The sequence below is a fragment of the Mastigoproctus giganteus genome, chromosome 13 (genome assembly GCF_048544385.1).
Source record: "Mastigoproctus giganteus isolate SK-2022 chromosome 13, ASM4854438v1, whole genome shotgun sequence".
NCBI classification, from domain to species: Eukaryota; Metazoa; Arthropoda; class Arachnida; order Uropygi; family Thelyphonidae; genus Mastigoproctus; species Mastigoproctus giganteus.
In genome coordinates this window covers 169,432,350-169,455,961 of record NC_143587.1, presented here as the reverse complement: position 1 = coordinate 169,455,961, position 23,612 = coordinate 169,432,350, and the positions used below count along the sequence as shown (strand labels likewise).

Sequence of the window (23,612 nt, the reverse complement as noted above, 5' to 3'; positions counted from 1 at the left end):
ATACGTCAGCGGATATCATGGCTCATACAGAAATAGCCGATGGCGATTTCCGGATAAATCATGATTTTATCGTTTCAGAACCTGCAAGAGTGATGAACTCGAGTACATCACTTACTAAAGTTCATTTAAATATTTTTGTTTTAATATTTATTTTATATATTTGGGTAATATTATTTGTGCAATAATATTATTTGCGTATCTATGTAATATTTGTGCAATAATATTATTTGGGTATTTGTGTAATATTTGTGCAATATTATTATTGCACATTACCAACGTATCGATAGATCTTATTATGAACCTGAACAAGTTCTCCCTAACGGATAACACTACCCAACATTATTTTTACCTCCAGCAAATCAATGGTTGTTTCTGGTAAAGTTTTGTGTATAGAATTTAAAATCATTCATAAAAATTTCCTGTCGCGTCTCAGTTTTAAGATATAGGTAGGTAACTGGATTTTGTACAAAGATATCATTACTGTTTGAAATACAATTTTTAAACTCATTAACGTTTGGTTGATTTTGTTTATTGGGCTAAAAGTTAAGCAATTATCTAACTCAAATGCGACTTCATCAGTCCCAGAGGAAGGCTGCCGTAGCCTAGTGGTCAGGCGCGCCGGTGCGTAAGTACACGTGCCTTGAGTGACCGGGGTTCAAGCCCGTGACTACTGAATACGGTGCTGTTTCTTGTATTCTATCTATCTTGTGAACTCCTCTGACCGTTTGGTCGTCCCGGAGTATAAACAGAAAATTTTATTTTTTTATTTAATTACATCATTACTGTTCTTGCAATCTACTGTAGTATATTTTGATGCACTTTTCCAGAGAAGTCAGTATTTTTATTAATTTTATTACACCATTCAACTGTTCAGTATATAGTGTATGATAAACTACGCTACAAGAATTCACCTTTTGTTCAAATTTACCAATTGCTTTTACTGTTTTTAGGTTAATGCATTGTTAAAATGGAGAAGACAAAGCACAGAACTTGCGCCAATCACCCAAACAACTTCTATGTTCGTGGGCGCTTAACCCCAAAAACTCAGAGGAAGAAAATATACAATGTCACAAAAGTTGCATATTCCTTGTACTTCGGCTGCAAGATCGGTGACCAAGAAAACATTTGATTTGGACTCCACATATCTGTTATATTACTTGTACAACGAACTTTAGGCTGTGGTTATATGGCAAGCTGAGATTATTACCTTTTGCCATCCCTATGGTGTGGCACGAGCCCAAGAATCATTTCGACGACTGCTATTTCTGCATGACAAAAATAAAAGGTATTTCCAAAAAGAGCAAGCACTGCATCAAATATCCAAATATCCCATCAGCAATTAGGCCAGTGCCACACGGTAAAGAACTGCCAGTACCAGCGTCATCAAAATCTTTGGGCATTGGAAGTAGTGATGTGAAGGTACAGAAGAAATCGTTTTACCAGATGCAGCGGAACCATGTATTTCACATGATTTGGACTACGAGCCAGAAAAAGAAAAGGCCCCACACTACATTGAACAAGAAGAATTAAGCGACTTGATCAGAGACTTGGGCTTACCCAAAGACAAGGCTGAATTACTCAGATCTAGACTACAACAGTGGAACTTACTCGCCAAAGGTACAAGCATTACAATATACCTTAATCGAAATGAAGAGTTTCAAGATATTTTGCAATGGAAAACAACATGTATGTCTACAAAGACGTCGTTTGTCTTATGCAAGAACTGAACATTGATCACAATACCTCTGAATGGTGTTTGTTCATTGATGCGTCAAAGCTAAGTTTGAAATCAGTATTGCTTCGTAATAGAAATACTTTACCATCAATTCCTCTTGTTCATGCTGTTGGCCTGAAATAAACTTACGATAGTATGTCCCAGATTCTTGCTGCTATATGTTACAATGACTGTGGTTGGAATATTTGTGGTAATCTCAAAGTGTGTGTTGGATTGCAAGGTGGGTTGCAAAAGCAATGTAAAGTATGTTCCATTGGTTGATCCACTAAAGGTTTTTCTTCCCACTTTTACACATCAAGCTTGGACTGATTAAGAATTTCACTAAGGCACTGGATAAAGAAAGCAGAGGATTCGCATATTTACTGAAAATGTTTCCAAATTTATCTCATGCAAAGCTGAATGAAAGAATTTTCATAGGTCCTCAAATAAGAAAGATAATAAAAGAGGAATAATTTCAAAAAAACCTGAATGATGTTGAAGTGGCTGCATGGAGATCTTTCAAGGCTGTGGTACACGGATCCCTCGGAAAGAGAAAAGAAGAAAACTGTGAGCAACTGGTGACAAACTTGCTGGAATGTAACAAGAACGTGGGGTGCCGAATATCATTGAAAATGCATTTCTTTCATTTCCCTCTGGATTTCTTTCCTGAAATATTAGCAGATCAGTGATGAGCAAGGAAAGTGCTTCCACCAGGACGTACCTGCAATGTAAAAACAATACCAAGGTCGCTGGAACTCTGCCATGATGGGAGATTACTGTTGGTTCCATGAACGGGAAAGCAATGTGGAGTATAAAAGGAAATCGAGTGGGAAACATGTCTATGTAAGTTATGATTAAAGAGGCCTGTGCGCTCTGGATTCATTATGAAACTAAAATTACTGTAACACAGAGCGAAAACGGATACAAAAATAGATTTTGACAAGTTTAATAATGGGAAATATACATATATTAGACTAGATGCATACAAACATATAAATATATGTTACATAGATATATAAATATATGTCTATGTAACATATATTGTGTGAAATAATTAAAACTATGTATGCTGATATTGTATAAAAACAAGGAATTTAAAAAATGTGTATATCTTTTGATGTAGACGTGACAGAAGTAAAAGATTGATATTTTCATAATCAGGACATTAATTTTGTTCAGAATAACCAACTTTTGTTCCAGAGGTATGACGGAAAAAAAATTGTCGGGTAGTGTAATCATAGCTCAACTAGCGATTCTTTTCTTTGTCACCGTTGTACGCAATGTACCAATCTAGAGTTAAAATTTGTTGCATTGTTAGAAGAATTTGAGTCACTGTTGTGGGGTTCTTTTTATTTATTTTTTTTTTTTGGAGGTTTTATTTTAGTTTTTCTATTTTGTAACCTGTAAGAATGCCTAGAGTCTGTTTAAACTCCTTTATTCTATTCTCGTTTCCTTACCCCACATTCTGACTCATGTACCTCACAGAAGAATCGGGTTCGTATGTATATTTATTCTTTCCTGTCAGATTCTTGAGAATTGTTGTATTAAGTAAAATTCCTCCTTCGGACTAGGCTTGTTTATTCAAATTGACTAGTTACAACTTCATTAAAGTCTATATACAATTCTTTATTACATATATATACATGAAATGAAGTTAAAGCTAATTATGCACATTATATGGTAAGATAACACAACGTATATGGTACATTAAATGAACTGTTCCGTTATATTAATTGATATTACATGCATCCCTATACATCATTTAGTTAGAACAAGGATACTTAACACTTTCCATGAATCAACGTTATTATAGCTACTCTAATGTATAACCATTTAGGAATCGCACTCAATTCCTTATTCGACTTTCTTATACAATTCATTTTAAAGCTGCACTAAACACAGACCTTCTCTGACTTAGTTACCATAATACATTTGGAACCATCTTATATGCTAGTATTAACCCTAATTATCTGTTTTATACCTGCACTAAACACAAAACCTTTTCTGTCTTAGTCGCCATAATACTTTTGGATCATCTTATATGCTAGTCATCATCAGCCATTTTCAATCCACTGCAGGATGAAGGCCTCTCCAGCAACTTTCCAGTGCCTTCTGTTTTGAGCACTGGTCATCCATTTACTACCAACAAACTCATGAATTTCATCTATGTCTTCCAGGTTTTCTTCTAGCTCCTCTTGGGTACCATTCTGTTATTTTCTTAGTCCATCTGTCATCATGCCTTCAAGCTATGTGTCCTGCCCAGGACCATTTTAGTTCTTTAGTTTTGATAAGAATGTCCTTTACTTGAGTTTGCTGCCTAATCCGCGTGTTTCTTTTCTTACCTAACAGTCTGATTCCCAATATAATTCGTTCCATTCTTCGCTGTGTAGTTCTCAGCTTCTCTTCCATTCTTTTGGTGAGTGCCCAAGTTTCATTTCCATAAGTCGTGGTGGGGAGTATGCACTGGTTCATTATTTTACGTTTCAGACAAACTGGGATATTGGTCTTCAGTATGTGACTATATTTCCTGAATGCTATCCATCCGAAATGTATTCTTCTCTTGACTTCCAGCCTTTTATCATTATTACAGCTAATGACTTGTCCCAGATAAGTATATGACTCCACCTTTTCAATTACTGCTCCTTCAATCATTATTTCCCTTTCTGTGGCATACTTGTTCATCGTTACTTTTGTTTTAGCTATATTCATCTTTAGTCCAAAATCCTTACTAACTGTGCATAACTGATTAAGATTTTCCTCTACTTCTTTGGGGTCGTGGCTTATGACCACAATGTCATCTGCAAATCGTAAATGGTTTAGGTACTCCCCGTTCACATTGACTATTTTTGCGACCAGTCTAATCTTCTGAAAGCTTCCTCAAGGGCAGCAGTAAACAGCTTCGGAGATATTGTCTCCTTGTCGAACTCCTTTCTCGATTTTAAATTTTCTACTGTTTTTGTGAAAGGTAGCATTCTCATATATTTTCTTCAAAATCATAATATGTGGGGTATCTGTGCCTTCTCTTTCCAGTACCCGAAACATTGCCTTATGCTATATGGAGTCAAATGCCTTTTCATAATCCACAAATGTAAGGAGAAATAAATTTTATTAAGAGAAAAATCTCATGAGTAAAGAGGGATCACTAATATGATAACTTGGGTGACTAAGATGTTAATTAAGGTAGAATGGGTGACCTATAGGGTTAATTATAATGTTATTGAGTTTTTTTTTTTTTTTTTCTTTCGTAGTTGTTGGCGCATAGGCTTCTGTGGCCATAATGCACCTCCCAACGTTTTTGCAGTACTTTGATCCAAGCCCAAGGCGGGAATCGAACCCGCGACCTTTGGGTTGTCAGGCAGGCACTTTACCCACCCGGCTAGCCCGGTCGGCTGTTATTGAGATAAGAGGGTACCAGATGTAATACGCGTCCTGTGTTAGAGGCTAGGAACAAAGATTCTAAAGAAGTAATAAGAGGTGAAGTAAATATTATTGATGTAAGAGAAAGACAGAAAGAAATTGGTAAGGTAAGAGAATGATTGAGTAATCATTGTGGAGTCAGTTTTATGTAAAATACTACTGATACAAACTGATGTTAATAATTCGCATATTGAGAATAATTGAGGAGAGAGAGAGATAGTGTAGTGCATTGTAGTATGGTTTACATATATACATGGGAATTGCGATGTTTGTATGTAATTATTTGTTTCTTTTAGGTAAATGCTGTATTTATGTAAATATTGTTGCATGCTCATTAAAGGTTTGTAAATTTTTGCAAATCAATGTGTAGCTTTAATGATCTGCTAACAGCCGCTTTACACACCCTAGAAACTGTAATTTTCTGAAATTGGTAGTAAGATTTGCGTATGTGGGGGTGATAAAGACGTCAAAAAAAGGGTGTTCAGCGAATTTCAAATTTTTGTTAAGTTAACAAGAGTATTGAAAATAATAAAATAAAGATAAAATAATATAATAAAAAACATACATCCCCCCCCCACAACATTATATTTGTCTCCGTCCTTTGTACTCATTGATAAAATGCTAATCATTTTTTCTAAACACGTGTAAAAAAAGTCATTGTTTCGAGTTTCACAGGAGTCCCGCGCGATTTAAATACATTTCAAAATTAATTCTTTAACTTTAAAGAAAAATAACTTTTTCCTTCTCTTTTTTTTCTTTTATTTTCTCTCTCTCTCTTCCCCCCCCCCTCGTTTTCGTTTAACTTTAATTTTTCTGCTACGCGCGGGGCCCAATTCGGCTTAATTAAGGCCGGCCCTGGCTCTCAGCAACCTGAAAGCTAGCTCGACGCAATTATGTCACTCTCAAAAACTGTCAAAAGTTTTTGGTTACTGAAGTCCGTCTCTGGTGGCCTGTTCCAAATGATCATATCTAAGTCAGAACCTTTGCCCTCGCCGTCCGGGTACAACACGATCACTGTAAGATGACCTGGTCTGCCAAAAATGTTCAGATACACCTTCCAGGACCGGTGCTGTATGACGAAAACAGTGTCTACCACACACACACATACACTCAAAAGAGAACACCACCAGAGGCCTGACAGAGGGCAGGACAGGATGTATTCTGCGCCCACTACTTCGTGCAGCGTTTTCTATACTCCCATTAATAGAAACAACGATTCGTCTGACCAAATTACATGTTTAGTCAAGTCTATTGTCTCTGTTCTCAACATTACTGCAAATGTTTTAGTCTATTCCACTCACACATGAAATGCCGGTTATCATACAATTTCATAATCCCGTTGTCCTGAATTCCTTGAGTACTATGTGGAAATGTTGGCTGCCGTTCTGTTTTATGGTTATTTTCCAATTTCTGAATATGGTAGAAAGTGAAAGGCAACCATTAAAAAAAAAAAAAAATCAGCTGTTAACGTGTTAAATATGAAGCTGGGGTGAGGAAATTTTTTTTTCCTGTAATATATGAAGTAATTTTTTATTCCAATTCTTATCTGCCCTCAAGGCTGAATAACTTTTAATTCTTATAATTTCTCATATTTTATCTAAATATTGTTGTTTCTTTTTTCCTTTTTTCATGATCAAGAACCCACCGAGCATATCCTTTTCAATGACAGACTGCATAAATTTTCAAGAGAGCCTTCGTTTCTTTCAAGAAAAACTGAATGACAATGGCGACGAGCATTCGAACAAAGCAAAACCTAGCAAGTTGGGTACTGACTTCTTACCCAAGGCTACTGCCGCTGAATATCTTCACGTTACAAAGAACAATTCTCCGCCTACAGCTGAGAGCATCGTCGAAAATGTGCGTCAAATGTACAATCGTTGTGAGAGACAAAAATGCAACTGGAAATATACTAATTGCTACTTAGAGAAGAACGACGCGGTTGGTGGGGACGAGCAACTGTATAAATTCAGCAGTCTTGGAGAAGGCAATTCATGCAGCTCTGAATTACTGAGAAGAAATGTATTCGATGAAAACAGGAAGATTTTGCAGTCTGAAGATAGCCCAGGGAGCCTCACATACTCGCCGAATGACGAGAACAATTTCGACGAACAGAACACGGTTGAGAAACCTACATTTGAAATTTTGCCAGTTTATGCTTCTGTTCCTCTCGAATTAAACACTCTTAGCAATAACCCTTCAGAAACTGCCACACCTGGCGTGTATTTTCACAATCCCCATTCACAGTTCTGTGATGGAGAATTATCTGCTATTCCAGAGGAAGAAGAGGAAGAGGAATTCAGTCCAAGTGTCTCTCAACTTGATGAGAACTGCCAGTTAGGTAAGTGTTTTCTTTGTATAAAATTCATTGTATAGCCACATGAGAAGAAATTTAACTGAACCCTAAGTACTACAAGAATTACATATTCGCAACTGTAAAATAGAACTGCAGAAAATCGAAGCGTGATGTACGTAATTATGATGGACTGATATTAACCAATGTAATCTAAATCATTTTTCTGGATATTAGGGATTTGACTGAATGAGATATTAAATAACAAACAAATACGATGAATACAAATAAGGATGATGTCATTTAATGTAGAAGGTTTTAGTTTTTAAAATTGAATACGGCTGAAATCAGATTTCAGCCAACATTCAGAATTGTTTAACGAGCACTTCTTTATCTCGTAAAAGGAAGAATGGTAAAAATTCCGTTAATTTGGACTGATATGGGGAAGGGTTTGCCCGAAATAGTGAAAAGTTGGAATTATAGAATATAATTGTGTAAATATTTTCAAGTCAGCTCAGTGTCCAGCAAAATATTGAGAATTTAAATGGTATTCGGACATGAAAAAGAGAAATTTTCCATACTTTATATTTTTTAAATAAAAAAGTTATTTAAAAATCTTTAATTAAATTTAATTTTAATTAAATTCCATTAAAAATTAAAATTTATTTTTAATGAAAATTTAATTTTACGTTAATTTACTTTTAAATTTTTAGACAAAATGGAATAAGAATAATTCAAATCAAACAGGGCGCGAAGTAATTAAACATTGATAAGTACAAATTTAATCTCATATGCACACGGTCCTGAACAGTCAGTTTTTTAGGGTTTTTTTTTTTTTTTGAAGAAATTATTACTTTAATGTTTTTTTTTTTTGTTTCTTTGTTTTCATCATTTAATTTATTTTTTTTCATGCACCTACTATTGTACTCTATTGTACGATGTTCAGTCCTAATTATGCTATAATTTTTAATTCTGGTAAACAAGTTTTCTACTCGCGTGCCCTGCTCAGTCAGAAAAAGGTAAAAAAAAAAAAAAAAAAACCTCTTCGTTTCCTTCGATGAAAGCAGCAAACTTATAATTCCCTAATCCTTAGATTGATGAGGAATAAGGGTTGGTTTTAGGTTGTCTTGGGATAAGAAAATGCAGGGCTTTTTTTTTTTGTGCCGGTACGACATACCGGCACCTTTTTTAACAGCGTGTGACATTTGCATGCAGTACATTTTCGAAATTTGAAATATTCAGTAATTTTTTTTTCACATGTTTAACCATTATTCAAATACATACGCTTAAAGTTATTTAACTAAATTTGCATTTTTTCACTGTCTATTGTTAAGATATTATCTATATTAAACTTTATAACCATTTTTGAAATTTTAGATTACTCAGTCGGACCTCTGTTTAACGAACTTAAAATAGTTTCGGTTGAGCGAAAAAAAATTTCATATAACGAACAGATTAGGGAGACTCGGTACACACTGTTCACACTTCTGCCCTTCAGACACTTTAGGCAATTAGTGCTGCTGCAGGAATTAAGAGAGCAAAAAGGGATTATTCCACTTAGTGATACTCGTAAATCCTATCCGACCACCTGTTCCACTTACCGAGAACTTGCGCTGGTCAAGGGGTATTCCCGATGCGAACAATGGGCTCTGCTCAACCTTCTACTGTAAGCGCCCTCTTCGGGAATTAGGAGTGGTTGTCTTTGCAAATAATCAACTGTTGTTTCGCAGAAGTGTTTTTTTTTTTTTTTCCCTAAATGTGTCTGTAAATTTTCATATCTCTATTTACATGGTTACAGTACCTCAGTGACATCAACATTTTGGACAGTTTCACAAAAAAAAAAAAAAAAAATTCAAATTTAAGAACTAGTTCAAAGAGCTAATGACAAGAAAAGAAAAATGAGGATAACGAAGGTATTAAACCTTCTAAACATGAAATGTTGGCAGCTTTTGGAACTTCGTCGTGGCCTTTTGCTTTTGAAACTTCGTCGTGTGAAGATGTTCCTGAGAATACAAAAGGTATGTTAAAACAAATGCAAAAAATTTTTAAATGATCGATATACAGTAAATACAGTGTACAACAAAAGATAACCAAATATTTTGAAAAATAATTCTTAAGTGTACTAATATTGTGTGCATCCATGTATGAAAAAAAATTGTATCTTAATTTGTTATGTATTAATAAATTGTTTTGAAATGTTAGAATATATATTTACCATCTTTTACTGTATTTCAGAATGTTGAATTATTTTTCATTGTGGAAAAGGTCATATTTCTTTTTAACGAAATTTTTGTTTAACAAATTTTTGCAAAGAACAATCGACTTAGTTATATAGAGGTTCCGACTGTAGATTTACTTTATTGGGGATTATCTGACTTTCCCAGGTGTTCTGTTCATCTAAGAAGTACCACTCACTTCGGAGAAACGCATGTACCTCTTTCTTGACCACCCCCTTTGGAAATGCCATTTCGTAGGGGCTCCTATTGGTTCGCCATTAATGTTTCTGTGGCTTTTGTAAAAGTTTGTTCAACACAACTTTGTATTTGTGCATTTTCAATTCAGACGCAACAGTTGTATTTATTTTCCCATGCGGTAACAAGATTGTAAGTGAATTAGTATGTTAATAATTCGCATATTGAGAATAATTGAGGAGAGAGAGAGAGATAGTAGTGCATTGTAGTATGGTTTACATATATACATGGGAATTGCGATGCTTGTATGTAATTATTTGTTTATTTTATGTAAATGCTGTATTTATGCTATCTTGAACCGTAGGTACAAAATGAAAAGAATTACTAGTTTCTTCTCACCCTCCATAGTTAAGAAATTAAAATCAAGTGAAAATGTGAGTGAAGACCGAATTACAGAAACTGTGTCAAACACTGCTTTTGTTCCTGATGGTATCCGCGTCCAACAGCAAGGGATGACTAACATAAATGACTGGCCAAGTTGCTGGACTGTTGATTAAAAAAATTATTTCTAATGATTGGCTAAATTATCAAAATAAGAGACTTGGCTGTGCATTATGTAAACAAATTGGAACTCTTGGAGTAGAAAATAAGATGGGCATGAAGATTTCTAAGGAATGGGTAAATAATGAAGTAACCTATTTTGGCGAAAGCAGAGAGCAACAGCTTTGTCTTTAAGAAAGAAAATTTTCGATCACAAGGAAACAGCGGGTCATACAGCTGCTATTAAACTGCTTGTGGAAACTGAGAAAGGGCCCCTTGAAAATATCTGTTTAAAGAGTTTTTATCGCACGAAAAATTAATAAAGTTAATTAATAAAAGTTAATAAAAATTAATAAAATTAATAAGAGAATTTTTCGCACCGCATATTCGGGAAACTCATGTACCTCTTTTTTGACCACCCCCTTTGGAAATGCCATTTCGTAGGGGCTCTTGTATATTATAAGCTGACCAAAGAAAATTAGCCTTTCATAATTTTGAATGAGAGACTGACCTACAGGAATTAAATGGGATTGACATGGGTCGTATTCTTGAACATCTTGAATCACATTAGTGATGAGGCGCCTCCGTAGCCAGGTGGGAAGGAGCAGCAGTGCGTAGTACACGCTTCTTGATTAGACAGAGATTCGAGCCCGTCACCACCAAATACGGAGGATGCAGGAAGGTTAGGTAATCACCACCGCATATCCCGGAGCAATATGGCCTTAGTTGCTAATGCTCCTAAGAAAAAAAAAAAAAAAAAACAAACAAACAAACAAACAACAACAAACCAACCACCAACATTAGTGATGAAATTAGAAAAAATTTGGTTAATAAAATCGTTACGTCAAACAGTAAAATTTCACTGATAATTGACAAATCGACCATGGAGAGTAGGAAATCCGATTTGATCATTTACGTTCGAACTTGTATATTTCACTGTGGAATGTGATCTCCCGTAAATTTGTTTCTGGACTTGATTGAACTCGAAAGTGTTACTGCAAAAGGGATATTTCATTCTCTGCTCGATTGTCTTCAGTTATACAGAATGACGGAAAACTATTTAAAAACACACGTAGTTTGTGTCACATGTGATGGTGCAGCTGTTATGATGGGTAATAAAAGTGGCGTTACGAAACTAATGAAACAAAAATTCCCTTCTTTAATAGTGCGGCATTGCGCTAATCACAGATTAGAACTATCAGTTGGTGATACTGTGAAATCCGTTTCAGGATTTCACAGTATCACCAACTATATTTAAAGCATTTTAAATTGGTCCTTGAGGTTGTCACAGACATTCTCTTAGATATGCCAGACAAGCTGTACTTGCTAACTGTGAGTATAAAACGCTGATGTAACTGATATTTGGGTGACACTCAAGTCAAGTGGACCCAATTTCGGCGAAGTCCGGACGGTCTGTGACAGCCAAATCCTCTGCTTGCACCTTCACGATGGTGGGACTGTTAGTAATCCTGGGTGTAACCTCCATGCACAAGTACATGGTGGGTGACCATCCAGGTGTGAACCAACGTAATCAGGGGTCGAGGTGTGGCGCCCACACCACATGGAGGAACGCCGTCCCTCTTTGTTACCAGGCAGTACTAGGTGGTAGATGACTCATCAACCGTTGCAATACCACAACTTTGCTTATTGGAGGCTTGAAGTGGTGGAACCCATGTTTAGTCTCTAGAGCTAAGTTCCGGTCAACCCTTCCCCATCTCTTCCATCATGCACTATGATTGATGACTTTTGAGGTAATGATGAATATCGTGGTGAGATTCAATATTCCTTACATTTCGAGGGTACAGCTCTAAAACGGTGTTCGCAGGCCGGCCGCTAGTTAGTACACCGGACTGAACCTATTGGTAACTCTCTAGGAAACTTCCGGATCAGCTAGTTTTTGTATAATCTTGTTACCTCTACTCTTCCAGATAGTGACTGGAGGGAGTCCGAGTAGTGTGTATGTGGAGAACATTGTCGAGGCCACGTTATGTCAAGGATCTGGGTATATTCTTACCATGTGTACGCCATATCCAAAACTCTCATTACTTCATACAGCATGTCTCACCCACTTTTTCTTACTATTGAATACACCATGAAATGTCAAACTAATAGAGCAAGCTTATCTGCGAAAAGATCTAAACCTCCCAAGCACTTCCTAATTCATTTCACAAATATACGTGGTCTCAATTGTAATCTCAACGATGTCCATTTCCACTTGCAGTCTGCCAAACTCCATGTACTTTTCCTCACAGAATCTCAGTTATCGGTTGATTCAACTACTGCTCATCTCAGATGCCCAAATTATTCGCTGTATGATTCTTTTCGCCTCAAAGGTGGTACTTGTGCATATGTCCATTCTGATATTCCCTGTCAGAGACTTGGCAATTTGGAATCTCCTCTCTTTGATCTTCTCTGGCTTAAAATCTCTCTACCTCATTGTGTCAAATTCATCTGTTGTCTCTACCGTTCTCCCAACTCCACTAATCACTTGGAGCTCTTTGACTTCCTCTCTTTGCAACTTTCCTTTCTCCAGTCCAACTTTCCTAACAGTGAGGTAATTATCCTTGGCGATTTTAATGTTCACAACTCCAGCTGGCTTCCGTTGTCTAGTCACACCGACCCAGCTGGCTTCCGATGTCTAGTCACACCGACCCAGCTGGTCGAGATGCTGAGGCTTTTGCAATTACTAATGACCTAGCACAGATTGTTCATTTACCTACAAGAATACCGGACAATCCTAATACAGCCAATACGCTTGATCTTTTTCTCACAAACAACCCTTCTAAGTACACGGTCAAAGTGAGAGGTCCTTTAGGCACTTCAGATCATAACTTGGTGATTGTCTCTTCTCCAATGGAACCTTTATCTCATGGCTATTCCCAACCTCGTGTTGTTTGGCATTACAAGAATGCAAAATGGGATGACCTGCGAGACTTTTCTTCTTTTCCTTGGTCCGATTACTGTTTCAAAACTTCTGATGTCAACGTTTGCTCAGATCGTGTCAGTGAAATTATTCTTGCAGGAATGGAATCCTTTATCCCACACTCCACTTTAAAATCTTTTCCTTTATATAAACCTTGGTTTTCATGGTTTTCATCTTCAAGAGAAGATGAAACTGAACGATTAGAAACAAGCCAATTACGATATATTGCATATCGTAATTGGCTTGTTTCTAATTCTTCAGTTTCATTTTCTGCCTACACTAAAGCTCGCAACAATTGTAAAGCAGTTATTAACCAGTCCAAACTATAGTTTGAACAGGCTAAGAGTAGAAAACTTGCTTCTTGCCCTAATAGTAGCCAAGCATTCTGGTCTTTTGCCAAAGCTATTGACCGCAACTTTTGCCCATCTCTGCTCCCACTTCTGTCCAAACCACTAGGTTCTGTTGTAACTTCAGCCAATAATAAAGCTGACTTGCTAGCATCCCATTTTTCTTTCAACTCATGCATTAACGATCTTGGTAAAACACCTCCCACTATTCCCAACACGCTCCATTCAATGCCTAGTCACACCGACCCAGTTCAGAATAAATTAACCGCCACCTCTGTCCAAACCAGATGGTTCTGTTGTCACTTCAGCCAAGGATAAAGCTGACTTGCTAACATCCCATTTTTCTTTCAACTCATGCATTAACGATCTTGGTAAAACGCCTACTACTATTCCCAACACGCTCCATTTTGCCTCCTGTGGTCTTCCGTCAAAAGGATGTCAGAAGGATTTTGACGAATCTTGATGCTAAGAAAGCTCCAGGTCCTGATGGTATTTCTCCACTTGTTTTCAAAACCTGTGCTCCGAACTTACTCCTATTCTTTGCCGCCTTTTTTCACTATCTTATTCCAAAGGTGTTTTTCCTTTTGCTTGGAAATTTGCTCATATCCAGCCAGTTCCTAAAAAGGGTGACAAATCCCACCCGTCCAATTATCGGCCCATTGCAATTACTTCTACTCTTTCTAAATAATGGAGAAATAAATTAACCGCCAAATTTTAAACTACCTAGAAACCTTCCGTCTGATCAACGATCGCCAGTATGGATTCAGTCAGTGTCGATCCACTAGTGATATTCTGGCTTATGTTACCCATTTATGGACAAATTCAATGGAAAGGTTCGGTGAAACACAAGTAGTTGCTCTTGACATCGGAAAGGCTTTCGATCGTGTTTGGCGTAAAGGTCTTCTAAACAGGCTTCCATCTTGTGGTTTGCCAACTGTTTTTAGGAATCGGTTATCCAGTTTTCTCTCTGATCGCTCACTGAGGATGATGGTAGATGGCTCTCTGTCTTCTAACTTCTCCACTTCTCAATGCCGGTGTTCCCCAAAGTTCAGTTCTTTCCCCCACTCTTTTCCTCTTGTATATTAATGACCTTCTTCCATTGACTGGAAATCCTATCCATAGTTTTGCCGATGATAGCACATTGCATTCCACTTTCCATTTTGAGAAACCTTGTCCTGCTCAATCAGCTTCAACTTCTCGAAAATCTGCTACCAATTGCTTCAATGCCGATCTTCAGGTAATTCTCCAGTGGGGCAAAGACAACTTAGTTGATTTCAACCCTTCTAAAACTCAGCTTATCTTTAAAAAACTTGGTTTTCTCTTTCGCTCTCGGCGTTACTTTTCTTCCAAACAGCTGCTCACTCTGTATAAATCGCAAATCCGCCCTGCCATGGAATATTGTTCCCACAACTGGGGGTGGTGCCCCCAAAACATCTCTCAGGCTTCTTGATTCCATTCAGAAGAGAGCAGTTATGTTAATTAATGACTCATCTCTAACAGAGTCTCTGCACTCGCTGTCTCATAGACATACTGTTTCTGCTGCATCCCACTTCTACAGATACTTCCATGGGCACTGTTCTTCTGAATTAGCTTCTATAATTCCTGCTCTCTCTTTCAAAACAGTCCGAACACGTGCCGCCACCAGCCAACATCCATTTACTGTCCAACTTCAAACTCACAGAACCAACTTTTCATCTTCCTCGTTTATTCATTCAACTGCCGTTTTCTTGAACGACCACTCCTTTATACGTATTTCCTGAAAATTACAGTTTACAGAAGTTCAAATCCAATGTCAACAAATATCTTCTTTCGTCTTCCCAACCTCCAACCCAAGCACGGTACTAAGTACTATAGGTTCTAACACCTCTCGTGTTTGGGGTTTACATAAAAAAAAAAAAAAAAATATTGATAAACTTTGTCATGTATAACGGGTCGCCAAAAAATGCCAGAGGGTGTGTGCCAAATCGCTGGATATTGAATATTAAAAATTGGAAGAATTTTAAGCACACGATGGGTGGCATCGAGCTTCTGGTCTGTTTCAGCTGTTTGGAATAACAATGAGGCGTTAGTTAATCATTTTCAAGAACAAAGAATGACTCGATGCAGGACCAAAGAGAAATATGTACATATTAAGGATTGCAGAAGAAAATTACGACTACAAACTTTATATTAGACTTAAGTTTAATGTGTGATGCTCTTCAAGAATTATCAGACTTGAGCTTGGACTTGCAGGAGCGCGATATAGATTTTTACAGGGCGAATAAAAAAATAGAAATTGTTGTACAACTTTTTCTTGTAAGACAAACAGTTCCGGGACAGTATTACAGAAATGCCGCCAAAGCTGCCGAAAATCTACGATTTCAAGCAGTTTCACTTCATGGGACAGACCACAGAAATTATTCTCCAATCGATCCAGGGGCTTTCTATAGGACTTTGAAACAATCAGTAGAAAGCAGAACTGCTTGATAGTAAAAGTTTTTCGCTGCGTTGGCCCGAGTACTTGATAGGAAACATTGGCCTGAAGATACTAACTCTCAAGTGACATTTGGTGAGAATGAAATTAGAAAATTATCAATTCGGTTTCAGTTAAATGAAAGAGATACAATTCGTGGGTTTCGGGAGTACCTAATGGAAAAGACGATATTGGAAAAATTGAAGAATTTAATGAATGCTCTGAGTACGATACGATATCATCAAGTGAATGTGAACGAGGATTTTCACAAATGAATCTGATCGTCAGCCCAACCAGGTCTTCGATGATGACAAAAACAGTTTCTTCACTACTGTTTCTTAATATTGTAGGCCCACCGCTGACAGGCTTCGATCCAGCAAAATACGTTGATTCGTGGCTGCTTCGGAAACATCATCTAGCAACAGACACAAACAGTAAGAAAAGAACTCGGCATATTGGGTCGGATGAGAACTTAATAAAACTTTGGAATATTTTATAAAACTTCATTATGAAATTGTTTTTACTTATTTTTTTACTTGGTACTTATTTTTACATTTTACTTATTTTGTTTTATTTATTAAATAAGACTCACCTTTGACTTATTTTTTATATACTTGTATAATAAATTTATACTTAATAAACTGTGTTAATAAAATTAATTTGTTGTATTTATTCCAAAACCATTACTACTGAAGTAACAATATCAGGAAAATTTTTTGGTTTACTTTTCATATCGTTTTAATTTTCAATTTGGTAGAGATTCAGTATCGGGTACTGCTAGCGATACGGCCGTGATTGACGGGTGCTGACTCCGCCCAGTGTCACGTGATCTCCTTAACAGACGGAAACAGCTGGCATGGCTGACACCCACTGCGTGCCAGCCGTGTCATCCGTGCGGGCACTGAATTCCTGATAGCAAAGAATGAGTACCGGCACTTTTTTTTTTTTTACAAAAAAGCACTGAAAAAATGTATTTGATATTGCTGCTGTTTCTTGATAAAATTTCAGCGGAAGAACATGCAGGTACATTATTTAACATTGGTTGTTGGTGCCTTAGTTTTCATTTAATTTTTCGTTTTGAAATGATTTTCTTTTAAGCGATTCTGAAACCATTTCCAGAAAAGTTCGGCATTGTATCATTAAATTCTCTTTCAGAAATTAAAATTAGTTCTGCGTGAATAAAATATGAATATAAAAGTGCGGTACTATACAAGCTGGTTTTTCTGAATTCTCAAAAACCACCGCTCAGCAATATCAGGAGGTGCTGCCATCTGTTAGAAAAGCTGAGAACAAAAAAATGACACTACGCATCCAGCATTCGTCAATGTGGAGAGGAAAAGTGAAATTTTTTATTAGAGAGTGACACTTTCTTAGGAGTAACAGCCAAATGAAAACTGCGGCAGATGGCTATTATTTATTTTTTTTCTTGTTCTACGCATTTCGCTGTATAAGCAAAGTGTTCACAGCTATTGTATTTGATCCTAAACCAGCATTTGACAGTAAATGAATGGAATATTTCTTTTAATGTATTTTATAAAATCAATGAACTGTTTATCACCTACCTAAATATCAAATTGTTAAGCAACTGTTTCAAATTGTTTGAAAAGTGGGCATCAGAAATGAGCCGCCACTAAATATGCAATAATCTTTGCATCGCACTCGCTCTATAAAGAAAACTGGGCACAAGATGAATTTTTACCTATAATATATTAATTTTTTTTATCAATTATTTTAAATTATTAACAAACTTTTTTTCCATATGTAGAAACCGTAAATTATAAGGTGACCCCATACTTTGATTTTGAAAACTTTTTTTCAAAATTTCTCGACATACTCGAGAATCGACGATATATATATATATATATATTATTTGATAATTAAGTTTATGAAAAAATATTTCCAATGACCTTCGCTGGTGACCAGCAGCGTACCTGGGGGGAGCATTTGCTCCCACAAAAACATTTTTGCCTTAAATGGCGCCTATGGAAGGGTGCACAATTTCTTGACAGGGAAATAGATCATATTTACAAACAGACAGTAAAACGTTTGCCTTACAAGCAGCTGCCTTTTAGCATTTTTTGAGTCAAGTTTGCATCAAAAAACAAGGTAAGATGCTAAAGTTTTCAGTTTTTCAAAATTAGCAGCTTTAAAATTCAAAGAAGATAATGCTTAAATGCCAAAACTTTTAATTAATTGAAACACAATTTAGAAAAACGACAGGCAAGTCCTTTACTTACGAACTTAATTGGGACCAGCAGCTGGTTCGTAAGCTGTAATCTTTTTCCAAAAGAGCTCGGTTTTGTCCACATTGAATACCTGTTGTGGCTGGTAATCCCCAGATTCAAAGATGTCATAATGTGTTTTCGGAAATTCTTCAGCAGAAACAGTCGGCGCTCTCCGCTTCACCAGTTACCATGATGTTATATAGATTTGCACGATATTTGAATTGAACCCTAAAAAGTTGGTATCTATGAATTAGTAACTCAAAAGTTTGTAAGTAGAGGCCTACCTGTATTTATAAACACTGCTCTTCGAAATGTCACACAAAAATTGATTTAAACTTTTGTTTAAAAATATTCCAGTATAGATGGCGTTGATTTTAAAATCTGTGAAAGTTTTTTTTTGAAACAAACTTGAGCATGAATGTTGTAAAAAAATTATTTGTTGCAATTGCATCTTGTTTGAGACTGTGTCCAAAAAAAAGTGTTTAAGCTATGGAAATTTTAATTTTTATGGCATAAAAATTTTAAACAAGAATTTACAAGGTGAGCAATAAAAAAAAGCTATCTGAATGGGATAGAATAAAGCTAAAGGAACAGGAAAAAATTGAAAAAGAAGGGGCTAAATATCAGCGCTTAGAACCTGCTTTCGTCCTACTTTCTCCTCTTCATTCCTATTGATTTCTTCTTCCTTCACGGAAGAAGAAATCAATAGGAATGAAGAGGAGAAAGATATACAAACTGCAGATGAAACCAATCACATTGAAAGTATTTCAACAAATTCTAGTGATAAAAATAACAGTAATAGTGTCGACATTCAGGATTATACTTTGGTAAGAAGTGATAAAAAAAAAATGAAACAGATATTCCACTATCGATAGCCGACATTGATATTTCTCATGTAGAGCATCAAGGAGAAACTTCAGTCTTTTCTGAACTTATTAATATTGAAGTAGATTACCAGACAGACCCGCATTTGTTTAGCGATAAACCAATCACACCGTCTCTTCTGCGAGTACTTTTAAATGCAGGTCCTTGCCAGCCATGTCTCAAGGACAATTTTCAAAATTTTCCAAAGGATGTAGCTGGTCGCCATTTCGTACCACAGTGGTATTTAAAAAAAAAAAAAAAAAAAAAAAACATGAGAAAAGTGGCCGTTAAAGTGCCAGGCTTATCTATTCATCAGGAGCCAATGCTGTGTTTTGCTTTTATTGCTGTTTGTTTACAAACTCCTCAAATAGGTTGGATCCTTGGGATACCCCAAAAGTCGGTTGTACAAATTTTTCCAAGGGAGTATACAAAATTTAAAAACGCGAACAATACGCAAACACAGAAACGGATTTCTTTTTAACAAAAAACTCGCTTATTCCGTGATCAGACTGTTTTTGCTGATCTCGTGACAGGAAAGAAATAGAAAAGAACAGACTGATTTTAACAAGTATCATTAATGTAGTTCTGTGTTTGGTGAAACAAGGCTTGGCCATCGCGAATACAGAGGCGTACGTGGCCCAAGTGCAAATGAGGTGAATTTCTTAGAGCTCATCAAGCTACTAGCTAAACATGACACATCACTTAGTCGGTATAGGTTAAAATTTGGAGCCTTGGGAAATACGGCATTCACATAAGGTATAAATTTCTTGGTGATTGGGCCCTTGTCGGTAGCACTCCATCTGTCCTGCCAAGTCTGAAGTAGTAGGATGGCAATTTGTTTCTTTTCCTGCCTGATTTCATTCAGGTTATTGATGGAGTGTCCAAGGATATTTGCTAGTATCGAGCGGAAGGACGCTCGCAAGAACCTGAAGGGCTGGGTTGCAATTGTGCAGCATGCCCTTGTAATGGATGGTGTTTGAGCAGTTAAACCTGCTTTGGAATCAGAAACGTCTCACGTTTATCACTGTGTGAAAAGACGCATTGTCATGCAACAGCCTCCAACCTAGGACTGTTCCAAGTCTGGTTGGTCTTGGTCAGCTTTGTAATCACCATTCTGAAATTTGTGTTTTGGTCTCAGGATCGTATTGGAATCAACTCTTGTCCCCAGTAATAATACTGTTTAAAAACGAGGTTCACTATCGGCTGTTTGAACAAAATCTTTGCAAGCGTCCAGTCGTGTGCGTTTTAACTGTTTTTTTTTTTTTTCTGAATTTTGCCTCATTACGCAAACATTGTAGTAATTTTTTCCAAGTCTGTGGTAATTATAGATCTTATCGATTCCTTATTCACATTAAGCTCACTTGTTAACATTCTAAACGTTGATCGCAAATTACTTACTAATAAATTGAGCACTTTGTCCAAAACTTCTAGGCTGTAGGTAGTTTTCGGTAGTCCACTTCGAGGATCGCCTGCTACATTCTCTCCGTCCTCCTTAAAACGTTAAACAATCGAAATGTGTTGGTGTTGAAACAACCCCATTCTCATAATCTGCAGTTCAATTTTGAGGACAAGGCACGTTCTTGAATAAGAATGTTTATGCACCCCAGCCATATAATCGACCATACACCATTCATCGTTACTCGAGGACTTCATCCGAAGTTTAAAACGAAATATTTTCATTTAGAATTGGAAGGTGACATTGATTAGTTCGGTTTATAAGTCAAGAATGGCTTATAAATGAACCTAAAATACTCGGCTTTGTCGATTAAGAAAGCCTGTTGCGGTGTTTAGACAGGAGTAAGAAAGGTGTATTAAAATTTTGTAATTTAACGAGTGTCACAATTTTTCATGCTGGCCTAGCCCACCCACAACAACGTATTGAGTTAATTTCTATTGAATGAGTAACTATATTTCACAGAAGATGGCAGCACGTGTGAACTTACTGTTGTGCTTCTGGTTTGCTAACAAATAACATATGCTTGTATGATGGACTTGATACTTGGTAAATTGTGCGCGACAGTTACCAGTTCGCTTACTACTAGGTCTAAATTGACACCAATTTTCTCTCTTATCCAGATTTTTTGAAACCGTCATGCTGTTTATTAGTTTAATGCCTGCGCGTGTAGCACAGTGGTCTCGTCACCGACCTCTCCACACCAGGTGGAAAGGCCCTGTGGTTCGAATCTCGTCGATGACGCGAGGACCGTTAATGGGCTTTCTGAAGTGAAACTTCTTTAGGCCCGCTCCAGGCAGTTTTCAGATGGGAGTAACTTGCGTTCGTGAATTGACAAACGCAACCAAAATGCGACCGCTGCCATAAATAAATGCATTACGGGCACTCTGCACAGCCAACTATTGCTGTAGGCTAAATGGCTCAATTTTCGTTCGATTACCGAACTTAAGCAGCGTAAAGCTGGGTTAGCAATTGGTAGCGGCTACTTGGGAATACCAGGTGTAGTTGCCTTTTTTTCTTTTGTTAACCTGTGCAAAATATTCTTCCGGTTTTCACGTATCAATTAATTTTGTTAATCGATAAGGTACTAAAGTGTAAATCTATAAAAATAAATATAGTCTGTGGATAATATTCCTCCTATTTTGGATTATTAGAAACGCCGTTAACAGAATTAAAATTCAACTCGTAAACGTGATCACAATGACCGCAGCTTACTACATATCTTAGAGTGGACGGTATTTTGTTATGGAGTATCTATCCATCGTAAAGTGATTTGATCGTACAGTGAACCAATCGAAAAGCGAGGGTTTACTGTAGTGAGCGTTGTAAGGCGTATATAGCACGTATAGTGCATTACGTCCGTGGATTGACGAAAATGAGAATCGAAATCATTCATTCCCCACCATTGTACCACTCCATATCAGGCACTAGCGACGCATGACGGAATCAGTACCCTTACTGATTGCGTCAGGCTATTTCTTTCTTCACTCTCCGCTGTATTTAATAAAAAAAAAAAATCTATGGAAAAGAATTTATAATTCAACATGTCGAAGACTAATAGTGAGCGTTGTAAGGCGTATAGAGCCCGTATACGTGCAATGCGACCACCGAAACCACCTCCATTGAGTACAAAGTTATTTCTAAACTATTTCCACAGCGGAAGAAATTACGTGTGATGGAGTTGAACAAATAAGCCGGAGAAGATCCATTCACATCTTCAGATGTGAATGGATCTTCTCCGGCTTATTTGTTCCAGTCACATCTTCAGATGTGAAGATCCATTCACATCTTCAGAATAGTTCAAGGTGAATTTGAAAGGAGGAGTCACTGAAGTTGATACTGCAAATGAAAACGATGAAGAGTCCTCGAAACCTAGTCGTAAACAAAAAGCGAAGCAGCCAAAACCGACTGTCAGAAGTATTCCGTCAAATGGTTCAACACGTAGAGGGCGTAAATACATGCCTTGCAACAGGATTTTAAGAAACACCGAAGCATCCATGCATAGTTTAAACGTACATTCCTGGATAATTATTTCAGTTCAGTCTGTTCCTTGTGTGATCGGCTTTGGTTCAAGAACGATGTGAAGATTGTGGCAGCTCGAGATCACATCTTCTTCAAACAGCATTTCCAAATGAGGATGTAAGTCAAATGTCAGCCTGTAACAGCTGTCCTGGCTCTCTCAAAAACAAACTGATTCCGACACTATCGAAGTGAAATGGTTTTAAATATCATCCGATGCCACAGCACTTGCCGAAACTAGATTTGGTAACGGAACGTCTCATACCTCCGAGGCTCATATTCATGCACATTCACCGACCGGGCTAGCCGAGTGGGTAAAGTGCCTGCCTGGCAACCCAAAGTGTAAAGTGTGTTTAGGGTCAAACGGCACCAGGGGTTTCCCCCATCTCCGCGTTGCTTTCATTGTGAGTGAACCAGTTCGCTGGGAAATGCCAGAGATTTAAAAGTGCATGGATATTGTATATGTGTAATGTCATGTACCGTTGTTCATCTGGTCGTTTAGCCGCTGGACCCCTACTGAGGCCCAACGTTGCCCCACTTTCGCCCCGTGGAGGCAGACCAGGAAACACCAGTAGACTAAGATTTACTCTGGCAGGTCCTGCCGCTTAATTTCCTGAGATTTCGGCGGCTAGGACCTTTAAAAAAAAAAAAAAAAAGGAAAAGAAAGTTAAAAAATAAACTAAGATATATATATATATTTTTTATTTTTTTTTTTGGTAAATTCTATGGGGAATAACGCTAAATTATTGAAACGCCGAGTGTATGGGCGAAAAACGTAATTTGGAGATGATTAAATCAATTCCGATGTGTAGGGCATTCGTTGCGTATGTGCAGGTAGAGTGGGTGGGGAGACTGAAGTCTGGGGGGAAAAGACAGAAGTATGGAGTCGAGAGAGGAGGCAACTCCAAGTCAGTGGGGCATGCCCATGCCCCACCAGAAGGGAAAGTGGGAATGGCG

The 23,612-nt window shown here is 37.2% G+C and overlaps 1 protein-coding gene across 1 annotated transcript in view; it reads left to right on the top strand.

Annotated features, from left to right (window-relative positions):
* Positions 1-23,612, top strand: part of LOC150076598 (uncharacterized) — a 461,481-nt gene that overhangs the window by 58,876 nt on the left and 378,993 nt on the right. The window contains exon 2 of the mRNA XM_090387387.1: positions 6,770-7,469. Coding sequence (XP_090243513.1) covers positions 6,794-7,469 — 676 coding nt within the window. The 5' untranslated portion in view covers positions 6,770-6,793. The remainder of the gene's footprint in view (positions 1-6,769; positions 7,470-23,612) is intronic.